Genomic DNA, 19041 nt, shown 5'->3' with positions numbered 1-19041 from the left:
CCTTCTCTTCTTGTACAGGAATTATCTGCTCGTCGCCGGCCGACACTCGTTCGAAAACAACCAACAACTACCGTCAAAATGAAGTACTCTGCCATTCTCTTTGCCTTCGCCGCTGCCGTCGTCGCAGCTGCCCCCGCCGAGCGTACGTTCTGAAAATGATGGAGATGGAACCACTTGATGCTAACGACTCACACAGCGATCGAGGCTCGCCAGGAGGCCAACAGCGTCCCCGTCAACGAGGCCGCCATGACTGACGCCAATGGCAACATCGTTCCCTTCAACTCCGCCGGCGTCTACCAGGCCAACAAGGCGGCCGGCCTCTAAAATGTCTCGACTCGAAATGAGGAGCATGGAATGGGGTCCGACACTTGCTTTACGAACTGCAACAACATATACTACACAAAGACGCCTGTAATCTCATAATCTGGCGACAACACCGGGATGGGACCAGGCGAAATAGGCACCATGGCAATCAATCAACGATATTGACATTATTTTGATCTGGGATCGGGTTCACGAGGGTGCCACTTAATCCACCGCCCTCTGAGGCAGATAATATTCTGAATATACTTGGTTGGCATGGGCACATTGCGTGCAAATGCCAACCGTTTTTTTTCCACAGAAAGTCATTGGACCAATAACATGTATTACAGTGAACGGGCTGCCATCAATGCGCACACATACTTCTGCCACTCACCCTCCACCACGTCAAACCGAATCGGGGGGCTGCTGCGCGAACTCGCCTGTCAAAAGGATGATCCGACTGGTTGCTATTTCTGAGTCTTGGGACTTGGAAAACCAGGAAAGACTTGCTTGTAAGCTTAAACGCGGAAAACCCACCAGAAGTGGGTGTTGACGACAGGGGTGTCGCAGCGAGCAAAGAAGAAGCAAACCTGGGCTCGCTTCAGCGGTCTGGGGCAGTATCCACGGGGTGATGGCCGTCGTTTGAGGGAGCTCAGCCACGATTCATCCTTCTAGCGCGGCTCCAGCCTGCTTCAAAAGGGAAAATACAATCCCGTCGCCATGGCATCTGCGGAGTGGTTGATGGAGCTCGAAAATGTGACTGCCTGATGTCGAATCCTTCTCTGGCGGGTCGTGAAATTTTCCGTTCCAAACTTGCAGCCTGGATGGACGCGGTTGCGATGACAGGGACTGGTCTGTTCTTCGCCAGCATCAGCACACACACAAAGTCCCTTGCGCGCGCTCCACCCCTTTCGTCCCAGAAAGTCGCAACAAGCGACGGGGGAAGGCCATTAGAGTTTGGGTCTGATGTTTCGTTCGCGTTGGGGCCATTATTGGAGAGGGCGGCTCAGGACGACCATGGTGTTGCATTCCGATCGTCTGGGTCGTTGGCGACTTCAGACTTGTTCGTGATGGTCGATCTGACAGAAGTGCCCGGCGGCGATGCTTTTGCCTCAAGTTTGACAGTCTTGACTTGACGTTGACATGACGGACGAACGGGAAGGATGGCGGCTGCCTCAAACCGCCGGCACGTCATATCTTTTAGATCTTGGACGTGTGTTATTGGTCTCATCTCGTCTTGAGAGAGGTCAACGAGAGGCGCCTGCTTATTAGACGATACTTAAGATCTTAAGCAGATCCCTAAGGTCGCCCGACGCCCTCATCTTGAGACGAATCCTCGAGCGTGACCAGCATCGGATCCGTGAGCTTCCGTCGAGAAGAAGGGAGAAAAAGGCGTTAAGGGACCCGTTAATTAAGAACAGCAACGTGGACATGGAACCTGGGAACGAGCCAGAGAAGCAAGCACCAAACCTAGCCAAAACGGGGAGCAACAGACGAAAGACGCCAAGAGCTTGGGCCCACCGCTCACAGTGTATCTGTCTGCGCCGTCACCCGATCCAAATCAACATCGCACGGTGCCCTCTTCTCCCTTGGACCTGTCTTGCCAGCTGCTGGCACTCTCCCACCAACCCAGCTCCAACATCCAACAACACACCAACAATGTTCCGACTTCCCTGCGCCTCGCATGCCAGCTTGCTGCGCCAAGAACACAAACAATGGGACTTGTTCCGTCCGGTTGGGCTCCAGAGTTGCACCCACTGCGACCCTGTGGATGACCAACCTCGAATAAGCTCGTCGTAACAGCTTCGCCAGCGACATCTCACCTTTCCCACTGAAAAGAGTCAAAATCACGCAAAAATCAGCTGCAGCCTCATCGGCCACTGCCACAATATCGTCTGCAAGAACGCACACCAAGGGCGGGTACGGCACCAGTGACCAGCTACAACAGACGGAAAAGCAGGGACCAGACCAATGTCTTTCGTCCCTGGCGTCAGCACAGCAATGGTGCTCGAATTAGCCTCGAGCTATGCCCCTTTCGACGACATTCCCCGCCGTCAGCCCTGCTGAATGCCGTTTCCTTCTTGGGGGGCACTCCCAGGAGCCAAGCAGACCTCACCACATCATCAACCCGACCAACAAAACAGGCCCAGTCACCCACGTTAGACGTTATAGCCCGGCACGCCTCGGCACCGGCGTCCACTCGAGACGGCCACTATTACACCCTCTTCCTCAGAGCCAAGTGCCTCTGCCTCCCACGCACCACCAAATGACACAATCTCCTCTGCGTCCCAGACGGGGGATTCAGAAGTGGATCGAGTTGATTCATTTTGACTTGCGCAGCCACCACAAGCGCGTCTCATACTCCTCAACATGATCCTTCAGGAAGACGACAAGCGCGTAGCGAGATGATCAGGGCCAACCCCCGATCGCCCCAACCCTACCGCCTCGAGAGAGAGCCGCAACTCTGGATTCCGCGCTGCCTGTTTGGCCGTCATGATCCAGCTCAAGCGAACATCCAGGGCAGGCTGTGAAGTAGGCGCACTTGGCGCTGCGCTCCACACCCATCAAAAGTCCTTCTTCGGCCATCTATGCAGAGTCTCTGCTTTTGTGTTGACTGTTTCTGCAGGTTCGCGTACCCGACCAACAGTCTATTGATGCCGTCAGCAAGTGCTTGACCGTTCCTGGGCCAGTCACCCCCTCTCGAGCGAGAAGGGGAAAACATGCGCAGATGGTCTCACCCGGTTGGCTATCAAGATCAGCCTGACCGATACCTCATGGCCCGTCTCAGCCGCAAACGCCATCCGATGCGTCACAGTGATGCGGCCTTTCATTCCAGCATTCCAGCATCTCGCCCGCCCTTGCGTACCGCGTCAAGTCGAACGGAAGAGAACCGCGCGGGCGTCGAGTGCCGGCACGATGGCGTTTAATTTCCCTCGCCGCCCGACACCCGGACATGCCCCTAGCTGTCTCTGCCAGGCTCCAACGAATAACTAGTGATGCCCCGTTGCTGCCGCCATTCCATTCTCTGGAGTAACTCCAGGGCCCCCGTCTAGGCTTGCGCCGGCTGGGCTGACAGGGGAGCTCTTTGAGCGGGAACCTGAACGTGCCCGTCCAATAGCACCATCGTGGCTGTTCAGATTCACCGCTTGCAAAAGACGGGCGACAGAGCGGCTCCCTAAACCCCGACTGGACAGCCGATCCATCCTATTCCAAAGCAAGCCAGGCCTGGAGCGGCTGCTTCTACACAGGGTTTAGTGCCCTTCGGTATGCTGCAGCCTGGTGATGGGACTCTCACTCATTTCAGCGTCCCGGCTCCCTGGGTGATGTGATTTTTATATATAGTAATAGCAGCACTCACGCCCCATATGGGAGTTCTGACAGGCTCGCCTCATCACAGCCTCGCTCACCCCCGCGTCTCTCGGGCCCGGCTCCGATCGAATCCCTGTCATCCATCGTTTGTTTGTTGTCCGTCGGGCCTCTTGCTTATAACCTCGCGGGATCGCCTTGTGTCTGAACTAGTCTTCTCAGCCTCAGACAACTCTCGCGGACATCAAAGCTCCCTAGAATCATATCCATCACTGCAAACATGGTTCTTCACCGCCAACAAGCCCAGTTCGACAGGGCACGATGGCGCATGGCGCTACTGCTGCCTTTCTGGATCCTTCAAATGATGGTTCTTCTTGCTGTCATCGGCCTCTTCTCGTGGCGTCTATCGGATACTCTGAGGAATTGGGATAGTCAAGTGGAGGACAAGGGCATGTTCCCTACGGTTGAAGTTGTGTAAGTTTGCTTCCGTCTGGTCACACGGCATAAGCTAATCTTGCTCAGGTGGGAGTCTGTCAACATTGGATTTTCCTTGATCTGCCTCTTCTCCACCATCTACGAAGTCTCCAAACTCGCTGCCGAGACGTTGACACCATGGACCATGATCTTCACCCACGTACTCAAGTTTGTTTGCTCCATGGCCACACTCGCTCTCGACATTGTCGTCTTCACTCAAAGAAAAGACAGCCACTACTCCGTGGTTGGCCTCGGCTTGGACTGCTTCCTCATGTAAGTCAACTCCCTTCCATGATGGACTTCTATGATAGACAAAGCTAACCAGTTGCAGTCTCCTCATCTCCGTCCCTGGCATCTACGCGATTCAAACTTACCGCCGTCTCGCCAAGTACGACGACTACCACTACCCGGTCAACCACAAGCCATACGGCTTCAACGACCTCGAACAAAACACGACATACAACTCCCGCCTGTCCATCGGCGGGTTGTCTCTCGGCGACCGCTCCCTTCGTCGCATCTCGACATCCTCCGCAAAGAGCGGCACCAGCAGCCCCCACGGCTCGATACCTCAACCCCAACCCGAGCCGAAGCCCCTCCAACGCACACCTTCTCAATACAACAACGAAAGAGACACTCAGTTTGACCGCTACATGGTCGAGCGTGCGATGAACACCGAGTTCGGGTGGGCCAGCAGCCCGCCAGCCGACAACCCCCTCGCACGCAGTGATAGCTTCATCGGCAGCGGATCCGTGGCAAACACAAAGGTTGTGACGAGAGAGAGCATGGGTCGCGCGCCAAGCTGGGGAAGCTCGCACGTGCTGGTGGCCGTGCCGGAGATGGACGAGGACGACGCGCCTGGGCGCGGCGACAGGCAAGCCCTGTTGGGACACAGGAGACATGACAGTGGCGACAGCGTCGGGCCCAGCAGCCCGCCGTACCAGGCGTACCAGCCGCCTTCGTCACGGGTGCAGGTGCCGATCATCGAGGTGGAGGAGTCGGACATTACGGCAGGCACGGTGGAGTTTGAGCGCAAGAGGAAGAGGAGCCAGTGATTCATGGTTGGTGCTAAGGGGCATCGGATATACCCATCATTGTTTTGCATCATTTCTTTCGTTTTACGAGCTCGATAGCTTGTGTACCTTCTTCTACATGATACCACATTCATGGCGTTTACGATCTGGGGAAAAAAGGGGAGATGGCACGGAAGGGGGAGGTCCTTGGGGACAGCTGTTCATACAACACCCTCGCTAGAGACGTTTATACAACGATACCAATCATGCTTTTTTCTTTGGATCCTTTGCATGTGCTTGGTGACTGGTTGTCGTCAATCCAGGCTCCTCTGAGCTGACAAAGTAGAGGAATAACTTGCACGACTAGGAGTCAACAAGGCAGATCTTACATGCTGCCGCCTAGCCGTAGCTGATCTAAACTAGTCAAATCCTCCTAGGAGGCCAACCATGACTGCGAATCGACCCAGTTCATCCGATGACGCGACAACGATGAGTCGAAAGGATTTGAGGCGTCGACGTCGAGTTCGAGCCAAGGATTTTCTCTTTGCTGTCAAAAGGATGGGATTTGGCCCCAATGACATCGTCCAGATGCTAGGATGGGGGCGAGAAGGCTGTGTGTGTGGGCTAACATGAATCCTGAGGCGAATTTTGCTCGTTGGCTCTCTGTGCAGACAATTGGATCTGGCAGACGGAGACTGCTTACGACACTTGTACGACGTGAACGACAGCAAGCCACCGATATACGGGACAGGATGATTGGCAAGGCAAACTCGGCGATATTGTATTATGCACTCTGCGTGAGACATCACATCTGCCAAATCACTCTCTGAATAACGCAACGGCGTAACCTCATCCTCGCTCGAGCTGGCCATCTCTCCAACATCATTATGCCTTGTATCCACTCAGCGAGACCCTACACGGATATCCGTCCGTGGGATGCGCAGCGCCTGCCTCCACCATGAACACCCTCTGCCCGCCAAGCCCACTTGTGTCAAGCTTCCGCTTCCCATCAATCTCCGCGAACGAGTCCCGAATATCAAACTCCCTGATGATGCAGGCCAGGACCGCCCGCGCCTCCACCATGACGAGCTGCTGCCCGACGCATAGCCGCGACCCGTATTCGAAGATTCGCCAGCCGCCCCGCGGGGGGTAAAGTTTGTCCGCGGGGTCCGTCACGAGCCACCGGTCTGGGATGAACTCGTCCGGCTTGACCCAGTACCTCGGGTTCCGCCCGATGACCCAGTGGAGCATCGTGATGGCGATCCCCTCCGTCGGGAACAGGTTCCCCTCGGCGTCCTTGAGGACGAGGTCCGCGGAGCCCTGGCGGATGCCGCCCGCCGGCGGGAACAGGCGGAGCGACTCCTTGATGCAGGCGTTCGTGTAGGGCAGCGAGTTGAGCAGACTGGGATTCTCGACGATCTTGGCCGGCGCGGAGGCCACGTCGGCGCCAAACACCTCGTCGTGCTCGGCGCGGACCCTCGCGAGGACGTCCGGGCGGGAGTAGATGTTGTGGAAGCAGTAGACGATGGTGGCCGCCGACGAGTCGTAGCCCGCGAAGAAGAACATGCGCATGTTGCGCGTCATGATGCGGAGGTAGTCCGCGTCTAGCGCCGTGCGCCCCGCGTTCTGCGGCTGCGCGAGCCAGTTCTCGATGGCGCTGTCGAGGACGGACTGGAAGCGCTCCGCCTTGTCGCTGTTGTGCGCCTTGTTCTCGCGCAGGACGCGGAAGCGGGCGGCGATCTGCTCCTTGATGTGGTTGTCGAGGACGCGGCCGCCGTTCCAGGTGCGGAAGAGGGTGACGGGGTCGATGCGCGACAGTAGGTTCTCGGGCTTGTGGGCGGTGAACTTGAGCCGCAGCTGGCCCTTCATCGCCTCGGCGAGCGGGTGTTTCTGCTTCTGCGTGTCGAGGCGCACGTTGAGCAGGACCTCGCCGATGATGTCGGTGATGAGGTCCAGCGCGAGGGGCTCCAGGCGGAACATGTCCCCCTTGCGGGCTTGTTCGCGCAGCCTCTCGGCGAAGACACGGATGCCGTCGACGATGATGGGGACCTCGGCGGTGATGTTCTGGTTGCTGAAGCTGGGACTAAACAAGTTCTGGAGGTGCTTCCAGGGGCGGCCGTTGGTGTCGAACTGGCTCGGGCCGCCGGTGATGGGGTGGAACCAGCCGGTGAGCATGGGCGGCTTCTGAGAGCCAACGACCGGGTGGTAGACGGCCTGGTGGGCCATGTCCGGGTCCGTGATGAGGAGCATCGGGTCGGCCATCGGCCAGGTGTCCATGTAGAAGGCGCCGTTGGGGAAGGGCTCGGCCAGCTTGGCCAGGACGTAGTTTGCGTGCACGCCGGGCGGCAGGCTGTCAAAGGCCTTTTTGGCCTCGAGGAGGTTGCCAAAGAGGAAGTTGTGAGGGACCACGGGCTGCGTGTGACGGTCAGTTCGGATGACGATGAAGATGACGACGGGAGACAGCTCACCAGGCCCTGCTTCTTCAGATCGGCCATCTTGCCGCGGTGCTTCATCAGAAGCTTGAAAAAGTACAGCACGGAGCCACCGACGACGGCCATGATGGCCGCCGCGATGGACCTCACGGATAGCAGGAGCAGGCCCTCCATCGCGAGGTTCGTCGGACGGTCGCGTGTTGTTACGATGCTTGGCAGAGTTCACGGAACAGTGTGGCAACGACCCTGATCTCGGTGTGAGAGGTTGCCGTTAACCGCGATATCTCCCAACTGAACGGTCGAGGTCAACGGGCGGCGGATTGGCCGGCAAAATTGAGTTGCTTCAATTGCTGACCGACTCCCCCGTCCACCACTTACCGAAATCTTGGATGAACCTCCCAATCCTACTCCGTAGGTCCTACGGTCCAGAATGCTGAGGAGAGCGAGTCGGGCCCATAACCCAAGGTTCAGGGGTGGTCTCGAAGCGACTAATTGCGCTAGGGCACCCTACGGCAATGTCATTTCACTTCCCCGCTTGGGACTGAGGTGCCTGTCAAGCGAAACTCTGATTTTTCTATCTACTGATGCCCCTGAGGCGGCTTGATCTTTTGCCTGGTTTGGTGGTGGTATCTGAAAATGCCTCCGCGATGTTTTCTGGCCTGGTGTATAACTAAGTCATGTCTCCAATGAACGCCAGTGCGCCCGCCTTGATGTGCTGTGCTCACTTTTCCCGTACCACAATCTGAACCCGAACGCCTGCTATTGATGCCTCTCCAACAAGGACCTTGGTTGAATGATGAGCGGTAAAATTTGACCAAGACGTGAATTTCTCCAAGAATTATGCTTTTGCCGATCCAAATCCTGCTGGCTCTCGTCTCATTTGGCAACGTCGCAGTCACCTGGGGACTGCGCCGGCCAGACCAACAGCCACGGAGGACGTCAAGAATTCCGCGCTGTTGTATACTTGCTTGCAGTTTGGAGGCGGCGGCTCCTTGGAGAAGCCGTGGCTGTACGCCTCCCCGAGAATGCCGACGGTCGTCGACGCAGCCTCTGGGTCGTCGAGGCGGATGACGACCAGCTTCTCGGTGCGGGACATGGCCCAAATCTCGTCGCCCGGTCTGGTGTCGTGAGGGACGAGAACGAGAGCGGCGTGGTCCTGGGTCAATGCCAGCCGGCGAGTCTTGTCCTTGACGAAGATGTCAAGGAAGGGGATATCCGTTTCTGTGACGGACGCCATCGGGCCTTTGCCGGACACCGCGTCGGTGAGCAGATTCCTGTCGTCGAGGGCCCAAAACTGCCGGAAACCAGCGGGGTCTTCGCCGGCGCTGATGGCCTTCTCAAAGTCGTCCAGTCCGCTTAGGCCGTTGAGGACGGGGCTGAGGAGCCTGCTGAATGACTGGATAATCTCGTCTCTGGTGAAGCCTTGGGGATACCTGTCGGTGGTCGTCTTGTTCAGGGTGTCTCCTGAAAGCGTCCGCATGAGGGTGTTCATGCGATCCTCCTCTGACGGACTTGGAGCACGGACTTTGTAGACGAGGGCGAGGAGCTTGACGAGGGGGAGAAGCTGCTTCATGTAGAACAGCTGTTCAGAGACGTCGACGATGGTGTCGACATAGGTGCCGCCCAGCTGGGCCTGTTCTGGTTGCAGGTCGCCGATGGGCATGCTGTCGTCTGCTGAGAGCTTCATGGTGCCAAGTCAAAAAGGGGTACGGATGGATGGATGGATGACTTTCCAAGCGGGAAGGAAAAGAGAAAGCGGCGGCTCTTGAGACATATATCCCCAGAGCCAAGGCTGTCGTCATGTCCGTACCCGCGGGGTCATAATGGGCTTATGTGGACACAGGCTGGGGTTTCCGGGTTGCCGGTAGGCACGTTGCAGGGATGGCGAGGAGATAATACCTGACGGACGCGCTTGCGCTTGCTTGTTGGTCTTGAATTGCGTAAACGGGCGGAGGGGATTTCTACAAGCGAACAGGATGTGCAGACGGGCTGGACCCGGTGCCGGGACTGACGGGGCCAAGGGGGGCGGCCAAGAGGGCGGCGATGTCATGCGCTGGAGACGGTTGAAAGCTTGACTCCCGGGTAGCGCTGCACCTTTCATCGCCTAACTATGAAGTGCCCAGGTAAGGTAGTCTACTGCGTAGTAGTGTAGGTGTCTAGTCAGGTCGCAAGAGTTCGTCTTCAAAGTCAGACATGATCGACGTTGGGCGGCCGGCAACGGAGCAAGGGAGGCCATGGAAAGGCACAGGCGACGGATAGGAGACGAGACGGCCGAGTGTGTGAGAGGAGCAATACAAGATTTAGATTTGGAGGGGGATCAAAATCTGGCAGAGATGACGTCGAGCCGGGGCCCACAGCGGACGGGTCCTGGTGCGTTAGTGCCACGAGTGCTAAAGGGGGCAGCAGCAGGGCACGGTGATTGAGCTGCCCACCCCCCGGCTTGCTTCATATTCAGGGTCCCGTCGTCCAATGTCGACTCGACCTCGCACAGGACCGTTCGTTGCCGTCGAGCCACAACGTTCTTCAGTGGTCAGCTCAACCGTTAAACCAATCTCAGGTCAGCGTCATCATGGATACCTACCTATCAGCACCTATCTTATCGTCCCGGCGAGTCGGCACCCGTGATTGTGCGGCGATGAGGTGCTGACGCCCTGTGAGATACCGTCCCGATGCCGTCTCGATCGAGCCGTCGTCTCCCTTGCAGCACCTGATGGATTATCCATTCGAGACGGCCAAGCTGAACCTCTCGTAAACAAGACACCGCCGTCGGTACACTGGCACTACCTAGGCACGATCGGCTCCATCAAACACACCCACAATGGTCAAGGTCCTCATCATCATGGCCGACTATGGCCACGATCCTACAGGTCAGCACCCATGTCACTGACATGATCCCGGTGTCTCCCCTCCTCTCCGTCCCCTCCTCATCCCGCCCGTGTCCACCACACACACACACACGCATCCATCTCCACAGTCTCCTCCGTCCCAAGACCGCTTCCCTGCCGCACCTCACCACCACAAAACCCCTCCACTACCGGATCTGCGTCACGAACCGCAAAGCTAATCTGTGTCATGCTCCCACAGAGGTCGCCGTCCCCTACCAGGCCTTCAAAGATGCTGCCTTCGACGTGAACTTTGCCACCGAAACGGGCAAAACCCCCCGATGCGATAGCAGGATGCTCGAGGGCCTCTCCCAGAAGCTGCTGGTGCGCACCCCGATCTCTTCTTTTCGATTTACGACCCGTGCTTCATCCCTCGTGCCAGACAACACTGTCACAAAACACAAGCAATTGCATTAAGCGCGCGCAGATCTCGCATGTCGCCAATCTGCCCCGGTTTCCGGCGTGCTGCTGCCGTCCAATGACTTGTCCACCCGAGCTGACCTCGCTGCTGTTCGACAGGGCGCCGCCGCCTCGGTCATGAAGCTGTACGAGTCCATGACGGAATCTGCGGAAATGCAGCAGCCGCTGTCGTGGACCGCCCCGGGCTTCTCCCTCGACGACTTTGATGTCGTGCACATCCCCGGCGGCCACGACAAAGACGTGCGCCAGCTCATGGACAATGCCGTCGTTCAGAAGCTGTTCGCCGACTACTTTCCCAAAACGAAGAAGCCTGGCAAGAAGGTCGTGGGCGCCATCTGTCATGGGCCGCTGGTGCTCTGCAACGCCAAGGGAGAGGATGGAAACAGCGTTCTATACCACTGCACGACCACGGCGCTTCCTGCGTGCTTCGAGTCGGTGGCCTTTCACGGGACTAGGCTATTTCTAGGCGACTACTACAAGACCTACGGTGCTGGCAGCGAGAATGTCGAGACTTCAGTCAGTTGTTTGGTTCAGATGCACATGCACAACTCTAACGGGTCGACAGATGAAAAAGGTGCTCAAAGACCCCAGCCAGTTCAAGTCCAGTTGGGTCCCAAACCGGCCGTACGTACGTTTTCGTCCTGAGTTGCCCTTCGCTTACAGCTTCTAGGTTTGTAGTTGAGGACACAGAGTACAATTACATCAGTGCGCGGTTCCCTCCTGATGCGGCCAAATATTCCGAGATGGTGGTGAACCTGGCCCATCTCGTTCAAAGTTACAAGAGTGATGAGTCGCGCGCGCAGTAGTCTGTTTGTTCCTTGGTTCTCACGTTGGAAACTTTTGTCGTTGGAGCTGCAATCAAGGTATTGTGATGCGGAAACGGCATGATGGCTTCAACAACGTTTCGTTTATCCGTCGAGGCTACAGCCGCGTATAGAGGGAGTTTCAAGAGGAAAAGGGTACGCAAGCCTCTCAATGCACGATATCAGTAATCTAGCCGTACAGTGATGTCATTAAGCCCGTCGGTCTCGTCAAAGTATGGGCAGACAGAGGCTCCGGGAAGCGACTCAAGCTTAAGTGAATCAAGCATTATGCCTACTTTCCAAACTTGAGCGACGTCACCGAAGGGTTCATCCGCCCGGCGAGCATGTTTACCTTACTTTGAAATCTCCACAATCTTCCTCAGAGCTTCGTCCACTCCGTTGACAACGACGAATGGCTCCTGCCCGATGGTGCTACCCAGAGCATCGACCCAGCCAACGCCGGCGCGGTCGATCCAGGCTGACTTCCATCCTGCAGCTCTCGCGCCGAGCGCATCAAAGGGGTTTGAACTGATAAGCCAGATGGCGGACTTTTGGTCAGACATACCCACCTTCCTCGCAAAGTGTTCATAGGTCTTTGGCGAGGGTTTGAAGCACTGAACCTCTTCAACAGTGATCAACCGGGTAGGCCCAAACACATGGCTCATACGGGACAGGTCCGGCGACGTCTTCATTGAGGTGCCCACCATGTCGTCGGTGCCGTTTGAGAAGACATATGCGTCTATCGTGGGAACATTTTCGACTATCTCCAAGGCGTCCTTGATCTCGGGGAAAGTCTGTAGGCCATTGTAGGAGTCCATAAGACGCTCTTCGTCTTCTTTAGACAGAGCGAGCTTCTTCTCAGCAACGGCATGCTTCAATGCCGCGCGCGTAAGCTCAGAGAATGAGCGGTACATTCCTATTTGTGTCAGCCAAAGAATCATCGTTCACATATACTCAAACACACCCATGCTGTTGATTCGCCATGTGTACTCAAGCTGGTACCTCCGCCACTGCGCAGCCAGCTCTTTAGCGCTCTCCTCTCCGTATAACTGGGCGAGTTCGGTTGCAATCGATCCTGTCGACAGCAGCGTGTCGTAAAGGTCAAACGCGATGACCACTTTCTTTCCTTCTGAAGCCATCCTCCCTTTCAATGAGTAAAGTATCTTCGTGAAATATCTTGTCGAGCTCGTCAGATGGGACGTCGTCTGAACGCTTTAGGGAGTTCGTGACGACCCGCTCACTAAATCGCGGGGGAACGGGGCGTCTGAGCACTTTAAACCCCCTGCAGTGACAGCCGTGCAGCCCTAAAGTTCACTAAAAACAGAAAAGTCATGGCAACGTCGAATCAACGTCATCGATACTTTTCCATCACCTCACCTCAACCTGGGTGGCCAGCAGGATGAAGAACTCCGACGAGGAAACCACTCAGTTCGAGACGTTCAGGGATTACCTGTCTGCCGCCATTGTTGAAAAGGTCACAAAGCCAGCTTCCAAACCCAAGAAGCGCACCAAAAAGACGAAATCGTCGCCACCAACAGCCAAATCACAACATGGGGCAGACAACACCCCGGTCGACGCGGACGACATGATCGACTTCAGCTCCTACCTTGCCTCTGAAGCCTTCGAGTCCTTTCCAGAAGACTTGAAGGCCCTCTCCCACGTCACATACACCGCAGACCCGGCTCTTCAATCACGGCTCTCTCTGCCGTTGACCGGCTCCGACGTGGCGGACCTCCTCCCCACGCTCTCACCCGACGTATCAGAGTCCCTGGTGGCCTACAACATCACCGACCCGGACCGACAGGGGGCGCACGAGTTCCTCGCGCCGGTGCTGACCGAGTACGTCGCCGCCCTGACGGCAGCGCCGCCGCCGCCGCGCTCGACGAGGGATCAGGTCGACGGGTGCGAGCTGTGCGGCCGCGACTGGATCGGCCTGACGTACCACCATCTCATCCCGCGCATGGTCCACGACAAGGTCGTCAAGCGGGGGTGGCACCGCGAGGACGAGCTGAACAACGTGGCCTGGCTGTGCCGGCTCTGTCACTCCTTCGTGCATCGTTTCGCGGGACATGAGGATCTGGCGAGGCACTACTATACCGTCGAGCTGCTGCTCGAGCAGGACGAGGTGGTCAAGTTTGCACAGTACGCCAGCACAGTGCGGTGGAAGGGGAGGTAGGTTGTCTTGTTATTTGCAGATGAATCTACGGGAATCCTCCAGTCTGTAACGATTCCAAAGGCCTGGTCAATCAACCCCAGCTCTGCCCAGCTTCCTCCAGGCCGAATGCCGTGCCCCCTGCGGCGAGCCTTCTTTGCCCCTTTCTAGCAGCTCCCTGGCGCATACTTGAGGCAGATCTTCGTCTTCTTGTTGCCGCAGCAATGGTGCTGAACACAGCCCTCGTCCGGTTCGCAGTTCTTAGACGATTTGCATGTCTTCGCCTTCTTGCAATCCAGGTTCTGGACGCAGATGTTTCGGTCATTTTTGTCTGCGCTTTTAAGACAAGCACAGCGCGGGCCCTTCTTCTGCCCTTTTTTGCAGGGGAAGGTGTTGACCTTGTTGAACGGGCAGATGGCTGCCATCTTGCAAGTGACGTCCACTGTCGTAGTTACGGTCGCGGTCGCGGTCGCGGTCGTGGTCGTTGTCGTGAACACAACGGGCGTTGCTAGGGTTGTTACAGTTGGAGGGATTCCCCAGCAGTTGCAAACAGAGGAGTATTCGGAGGTGCCAGCGCAAACGGCGGTCGCATAGTAGGGTAGGGAGCTGGGGGCATCTGTCACGGGAGCGCGAGGGGCAATGAGATTGACCAGCGGTTCCGCAGCGGCAAATCGCTTTGTGGTTTGCCCAATGGTGGTGGTAGAGGTTGTTCTAAAGGTTTCGCTGATGGTCATGGTGCTGTTTGTGTGAGTAAGAAGCGTCCATCAGGAGGGTTCTCTTACATTGTGTCAGGGGTAACCGTGGTCTGCATGAAGGAAGAACAATCCAATCTGCGAATATCGATGTCGGGCTTCACATGACCTCCAGAGCCAGTGATGGCCCTGGCACAGTTGTTTCCATGGCAAGTGGCCGTGGCGAGGCCAGTGAGCGCGAAGATGGTCGTGGCGAAGGCAGTCTTCATGTTGGCAAAATGATTGAAGCTGTGCCGGATGAGCCTGAGAGGAAGCAGTGATTTCGAGATAGCATTCAGCCATCTTTATAGGAATCCAAAGGTAGCCAAAGGCTAGATGCCATCTTGTAAACAGACGTTGAAGTCTGTACGTTGAGAGATTCAGCTGGAGGCGGTGAGCCCAGTATCGCTCGGAAGAAGTTGCCTTTGAGAAGTTCTCCAGCTGGCATGTCTCGGAACATGTCTTGACAAGATATATCTCATAGGCCTATGCATTTTCATCGATGTAAGACGGCCATTGAGAAACGCCGTGCAGCCATGTCGAGCTGTCAAATCGAGCGGTCTGGGGCTATGACAGATCGTGGAGCAAGGTCAACGAAGATCCGCATCTAGATGGATGCACGTGGCGACTTTGTGCTTCATGTAACTGAAGGGTCCAGTCAGATTGGGCTACTGTTGGGGAACTCATCCTCCCGTGGACGCACAAGTGCTGACCGTCAGACGTCGCTTTCAGCTTCGAGTCTGCCAGAGGCAAGAGTCGAAGGTAGAATCATTGCTGAGTTCATAAGTCGGGACACTCTTGCCGAGCGGTGTGGTCGTTTATACTGACTTTTTTGTGGACGCAAGGACCCAGAATGCTCTTGCCCTCCACTGTGGCATCGAACGCTGGTGGTGACACCAAGGTGAATGAGGTGCAGTCACCTCGGTGAGGCTCGGTGACTCGGTCAAGAATGGCCACTACCGAGACTAGCCCTGACGATCCCGGCCCTGCAAATGCCTGTCCACCCTAAGGCATCCTGGTCGATCCAGGGTCCCACATCGCCTCGGCGACAGCCCACTTTAGATTGACTCAAAGCTCTCTCATTCCAGGGCTGAATGATTTTTTTTTTTCGCTCAAGCTCCCAACGGAACGCCTCTGAACCACTGAACGCACGGTGGTGGGTGGGCTCCGTCGAGAGCTCCATTTAGCCACATGCGATTCGCAACTCGCGGCCCGTGGTCTGATTGTCATTCGTCCCTGATACACGTGTGTATCGCCTCAGATAATCCTCAAGGTCTTGATGACTCCTATTTCGGCCCAATCAACGCCAATCTCGCCAACACGCGACAAGGCCATGCCGCCCCCCTTTTCCGAGCCCTCGACTGCGGTCGGTGAAGATTGCGCGAAGCATGTCCGCCGCCCCCTTGGATTGGTCACCAGCCTCTCCCACCTGCTTCTCGTCTTATCGCTAAAAAAAAAGTGACACATTGATCCTTGAAACGTCTCCATCAAAGAGGCGTTCAGGCCGGGTGGCCCACATGAAAATGGATCTCACCGATCGGGCCCTTTCTGTTTACATCTGCAATTTTCGGGCCGTTGCATCTAGGTGTGAGAAGTGACTTCGATAAGGCGAAAACCCTTATTTCTGCAGAGGACAACCTTTTTCTTTAATTCTTCACTTCCCACCGACTTTTCAACAAACACAACAAAAAAGAAACAGTGAACGTTTCTATCAACACCAAGCAAATAACGACGCCCACCATGTACAAGCCCAAAGCAAGCAGGCATCCCATGATTTACAGCAAGGAGAATGAGTGGGCCATCATTGACGACGAAGAGGAGGAGGAGAAGGAGAGGCAGCGACTGAGGCAGGCTGAGCGCCTCAAGGTCGGATGCTTCGTCGCCGCCCTCACCGTCGTTCTCGTGCCCACAATCTGCGGTTTTGTGTGGTGTTGCCGCCGCTCTGCCCGATGAGGCTGCATCGTAGGTTCTTTTATGTTGGTTTGTCGTTGGGTCCACCGAGCTAACACTCAAACCAGGCGATTCGCGGACCACTGAAGACATCTTCTGAGGATCGCAATGTTCATGATTAAATTCTACGACTACTTTGTACGAGTCAACCACACACACGCTGCGCAAGACGACAACGACGACGGCAATGCTTCGGATTGCCACTCACCCGGGTTAGCAAGAGCTGACGCCGCCCTACTTTTCCGACTTCTCACCGAGGGAAGCTTCGCGCCGCCCACGTTTCCACTTCCACCTCGTCTCGGACCTAGTCTTCTCGTTCTTGGCATGCGCATGCTCAACCGCAGCCACGCCCGCGTCGAGCCCGAGATGGGCGACCCCCTTGACAACCTCTTTCGAACCCCCCGTGTCCGCCACCACGGCATCCGCGCACATCTCGGCCCCCTCGAACGCGACGGCGCCGAGCGTCACGCCTAGCGCCATCGGGATCAGCACGTCTCCGCTTTTCGTCTTGACCGTGAGCCCGCGCTCGACGGCGTGCTTCTCGACGATCCGCCGCTTCCTTCGCGCGTTGCGGATGCGGGCCGCGTCGTACGGGACCATCAGCCAGGTCAGACCGGCCGTGGCGGCGCCCGCGGCGGTGTGCAGCGCGGCCCCCGTCGAGCCGCTCGCTAGCTGGCGGACATAATGTGCTCTTCTGGCCAGGAGGGCTTCGTCGGTCATTTGGTGGCATTTCAGGTCATAGGCTTCTGGGTCGAAGTGCATTTTGTGGTTGTACGTCTAGCGGAGAATGGTTCAACAGGCTTTTGTGGGTTAGGAGGTTGCAGTAATCGCTGGCTGGCAAGGCAGGCCAAGCATCAAATATACAGCACCCAACACCACACATAATTTTCACTGAGGCGAAGCCCCAGAGAGGCTGAGAGGTCATCCAAAGAACGGATGATGGCAGATAGAGCGCATGAAAGCCAAAATACACAAGTAACTACGACAAGGTTCTTTCGCAGGGTGAGAAACGGGACGAGGTGACTGCGCCATGCTTCTTTACGCCGACCCGCCGGCTCCGATGCCGTGGCCGAGAGCACCGAGACTGTGGATGTCCGTGCTCCGGCAGCGGCCAGTGGCAAGACCCCGAAAAAAACAGGGACCAGGTCCGCGGGGGAGCGGAGTTTCGGAGTCCAGACGCAGCAACTCGTCCCATCATCTGATCTCATGCAAAACGAAAAGCCTTCATCCTTATTAACCATACATACTCGGCCGGATGTCCAAAGGAGCCGATTCTGACTCGTCTACAAGCCTACAATCATTAAACCATAACATGTCCCTTTCCGCAAGAGAGTTACAGTCATCTTGCCCCTTTTCCGTGGGAACTCCAAAAACATAAAAATCATCACAAAGATCTGAGCTCAACATCCCTCCGGTACGTCCAGGAGTGTGCGTCAGCGTATACCTGCTTGTATCCGAGGACGCCCTCGACGAGGGAGAGCACGATCGTTGGCGTGACGGTGAAGGTGCCGCTCCTGTTCTCGGCGACCAGCACCAGCCGGTCGATGATGGCGCCAAGACCAAAGGCGCACTGGTGGAGCTTGACCTCGACCGCGGGGGGCTTTGCAAAGTATGTTAGCAGCCGTCTTCCAAATATACGTTGATGGGCATACCTTTGTGCTGAGCTGGTGGTTCACGCGGCGCCACTTCTTAAAGTACTCGGACAAGAACTTGAGAGTACCGCTGTGGCTGCACTGCACCTCGATCTCGTGCGCGCTGCGGGCGTACACGAACAGGTGATAAGGGGGCTTGCTGAGCAGATCGTCGGGGCGGGGCAGAGAATCCGCGCGGGGGAGGATGTCCGGCCCCGTCGTCGTCTTTGCAGAGGTCTCTCTGTCGTTCAGAGAGAGGTGGCCAGCCCGCACGTCCAACCCCACGTCGGCCCACTCGTCGCCCGACATCCGCGGGGAAATGGTGTATGACGGCGGGAGGTGGTGCTTGTCGGAGAAGCACTCCTTGATCTCGCCCTGGAAGAGGGGGAAGAGCTCTGCGGGGTGGTTGAGCTGGCGTCTCGGCAGGGCAATGATGAAGCCGCCCCGCTCGTCGGACCATGTTGACGATGCCTGGTCGTCGCGGGAAACCTGGTCGTGTTAGACTCGATAATCGATGGAAACGGTAAATTTTAGCTTACCTCGACAAAGAGACGGAGGTTGACATATGTCACCTTGAGCTTCTCCAGCAGGCTCTCGGTCCAGTCCGCGTTCTTGTCGTCGTCGAGGAGCTCTGTCGCGGCCTTGGTCCAGGTCTCAACAGTGCCGGCCACGGCGGCAACCAAATCGCCCTTGTCAGAGTAGACGGTGTCCAATTCGGCCAGCAAAAGTTGCCAGTCTGGTTCGACATCGATATCAAGGCCGAGGATGTTCTTCAGCTCCTTGAGTGCCTTTTGGAGCTGGCTCTCCTCGCTTGTCCAGTGGTCGCGGATGGCAACCTTGGCCTTGAGTGGTCTGCAGATCGTGTTAGTCGCTCGGTTGCGGATGGGTCCTGAGAGGGCATCGCGGGATACTCACAAACTAGACATACTGAATAGCGTAGTGTTGTC

General features: G+C 56.6%; 9 protein-coding genes across 9 annotated transcripts; 3 read left to right on the top strand and 6 right to left on the bottom strand.

The window, feature by feature from the left end:
- Positions 1-3889: 3889 nt before the first annotated feature.
- Positions 3890-5135, top strand: CGGC5_v007898 (uncharacterized protein; the record flags this gene model as incomplete). The annotated part of the gene is made up of 3 exons (XM_032020940.1): positions 3890-4083; positions 4132-4356; positions 4415-5135. The coding sequence occupies 3 exons, from the start codon at positions 3890-3892 to the stop codon at positions 5133-5135; spliced, it is 1140 nt and encodes a 379-aa protein (XP_031882024.1).
- Positions 5136-5978: 843 nt separating this feature from the next.
- stcS-6 (putative sterigmatocystin biosynthesis P450 monooxygenase stcS) lies at positions 5979-7699 on the bottom strand (the record flags this gene model as incomplete). Its single annotated transcript, XM_032020939.1, has 2 exons — positions 5979-7505; positions 7562-7699. The coding sequence occupies 2 exons, from the start codon at positions 7697-7699 to the stop codon at positions 5979-5981; spliced, it is 1665 nt and encodes a 554-aa protein (XP_031881990.1).
- A 721-nt stretch (positions 7700-8420) lies between these two features.
- On the bottom strand, positions 8421-9212 carry CGGC5_v007896 (uncharacterized protein; the record flags this gene model as incomplete). Its single annotated transcript, XM_032020938.1, has 1 exon — positions 8421-9212. The coding sequence occupies one exon, from the start codon at positions 9210-9212 to the stop codon at positions 8421-8423; it is 792 nt and encodes a 263-aa protein (XP_031882017.1).
- Positions 9213-10343: 1131 nt separating this feature from the next.
- CGGC5_v007895 (Uncharacterized protein) lies at positions 10344-11633 on the top strand (the record flags this gene model as incomplete). The annotated part of the gene is made up of 5 exons (XM_032020937.1): positions 10344-10392; positions 10610-10731; positions 10927-11343; positions 11393-11451; positions 11498-11633. The coding sequence occupies 5 exons, from the start codon at positions 10344-10346 to the stop codon at positions 11631-11633; spliced, it is 783 nt and encodes a 260-aa protein (XP_031882018.1).
- Positions 11634-11983: 350 nt separating this feature from the next.
- Positions 11984-12769, bottom strand: dehH2 (Haloacetate dehalogenase H-2; the record flags this gene model as incomplete). The annotated part of the gene is made up of 2 exons (XM_032020936.1): positions 11984-12546; positions 12595-12769. 2 exons carry the CDS (start codon positions 12767-12769, stop codon positions 11984-11986), a joined length of 738 nt encoding a protein of 245 aa, XP_031882019.1.
- A 260-nt stretch (positions 12770-13029) lies between these two features.
- Positions 13030-13806, top strand: CGGC5_v007893 (uncharacterized protein; the record flags this gene model as incomplete). Its single annotated transcript, XM_032020935.1, has 1 exon — positions 13030-13806. The coding sequence occupies one exon, from the start codon at positions 13030-13032 to the stop codon at positions 13804-13806; it is 777 nt and encodes a 258-aa protein (XP_031882020.1).
- Positions 13807-13949: 143 nt separating this feature from the next.
- On the bottom strand, positions 13950-14743 carry CGGC5_v007892 (uncharacterized protein; the record flags this gene model as incomplete). The annotated part of the gene is made up of 2 exons (XM_032020934.1): positions 13950-14520; positions 14565-14743. 2 exons carry the CDS (start codon positions 14741-14743, stop codon positions 13950-13952), a joined length of 750 nt encoding a protein of 249 aa, XP_031882057.1.
- A 1954-nt stretch (positions 14744-16697) lies between these two features.
- On the bottom strand, positions 16698-17225 carry CGGC5_v007891 (uncharacterized protein; the record flags this gene model as incomplete). The annotated part of the gene is made up of 1 exon (XM_032020932.1): positions 16698-17225. One exon carries the CDS (start codon positions 17223-17225, stop codon positions 16698-16700), a length of 528 nt encoding a protein of 175 aa, XP_031882022.1.
- Positions 17226-17847: 622 nt separating this feature from the next.
- On the bottom strand, positions 17848-19020 carry CGGC5_v007890 (uncharacterized protein; the record flags this gene model as incomplete). Its single annotated transcript, XM_032020931.1, has 4 exons — positions 17848-18063; positions 18116-18583; positions 18634-18946; positions 19010-19020. The coding sequence occupies 4 exons, from the start codon at positions 19018-19020 to the stop codon at positions 17848-17850; spliced, it is 1008 nt and encodes a 335-aa protein (XP_031882023.1).
- Positions 19021-19041: the final 21 nt, after the last annotated feature.

Source organism: Colletotrichum fructicola (genome assembly GCF_000319635.2).
Source record: "Colletotrichum fructicola Nara gc5 chromosome Unknown KSG_Nara_v1_contig04, whole genome shotgun sequence".
In the NCBI taxonomy this organism is placed as follows: Eukaryota; Fungi; Ascomycota; class Sordariomycetes; order Glomerellales; family Glomerellaceae; genus Colletotrichum; species Colletotrichum fructicola.
Note: the sequence above shows the minus strand (reverse complement) of the source record. Positions and strands in the feature narration are given on the sequence as shown.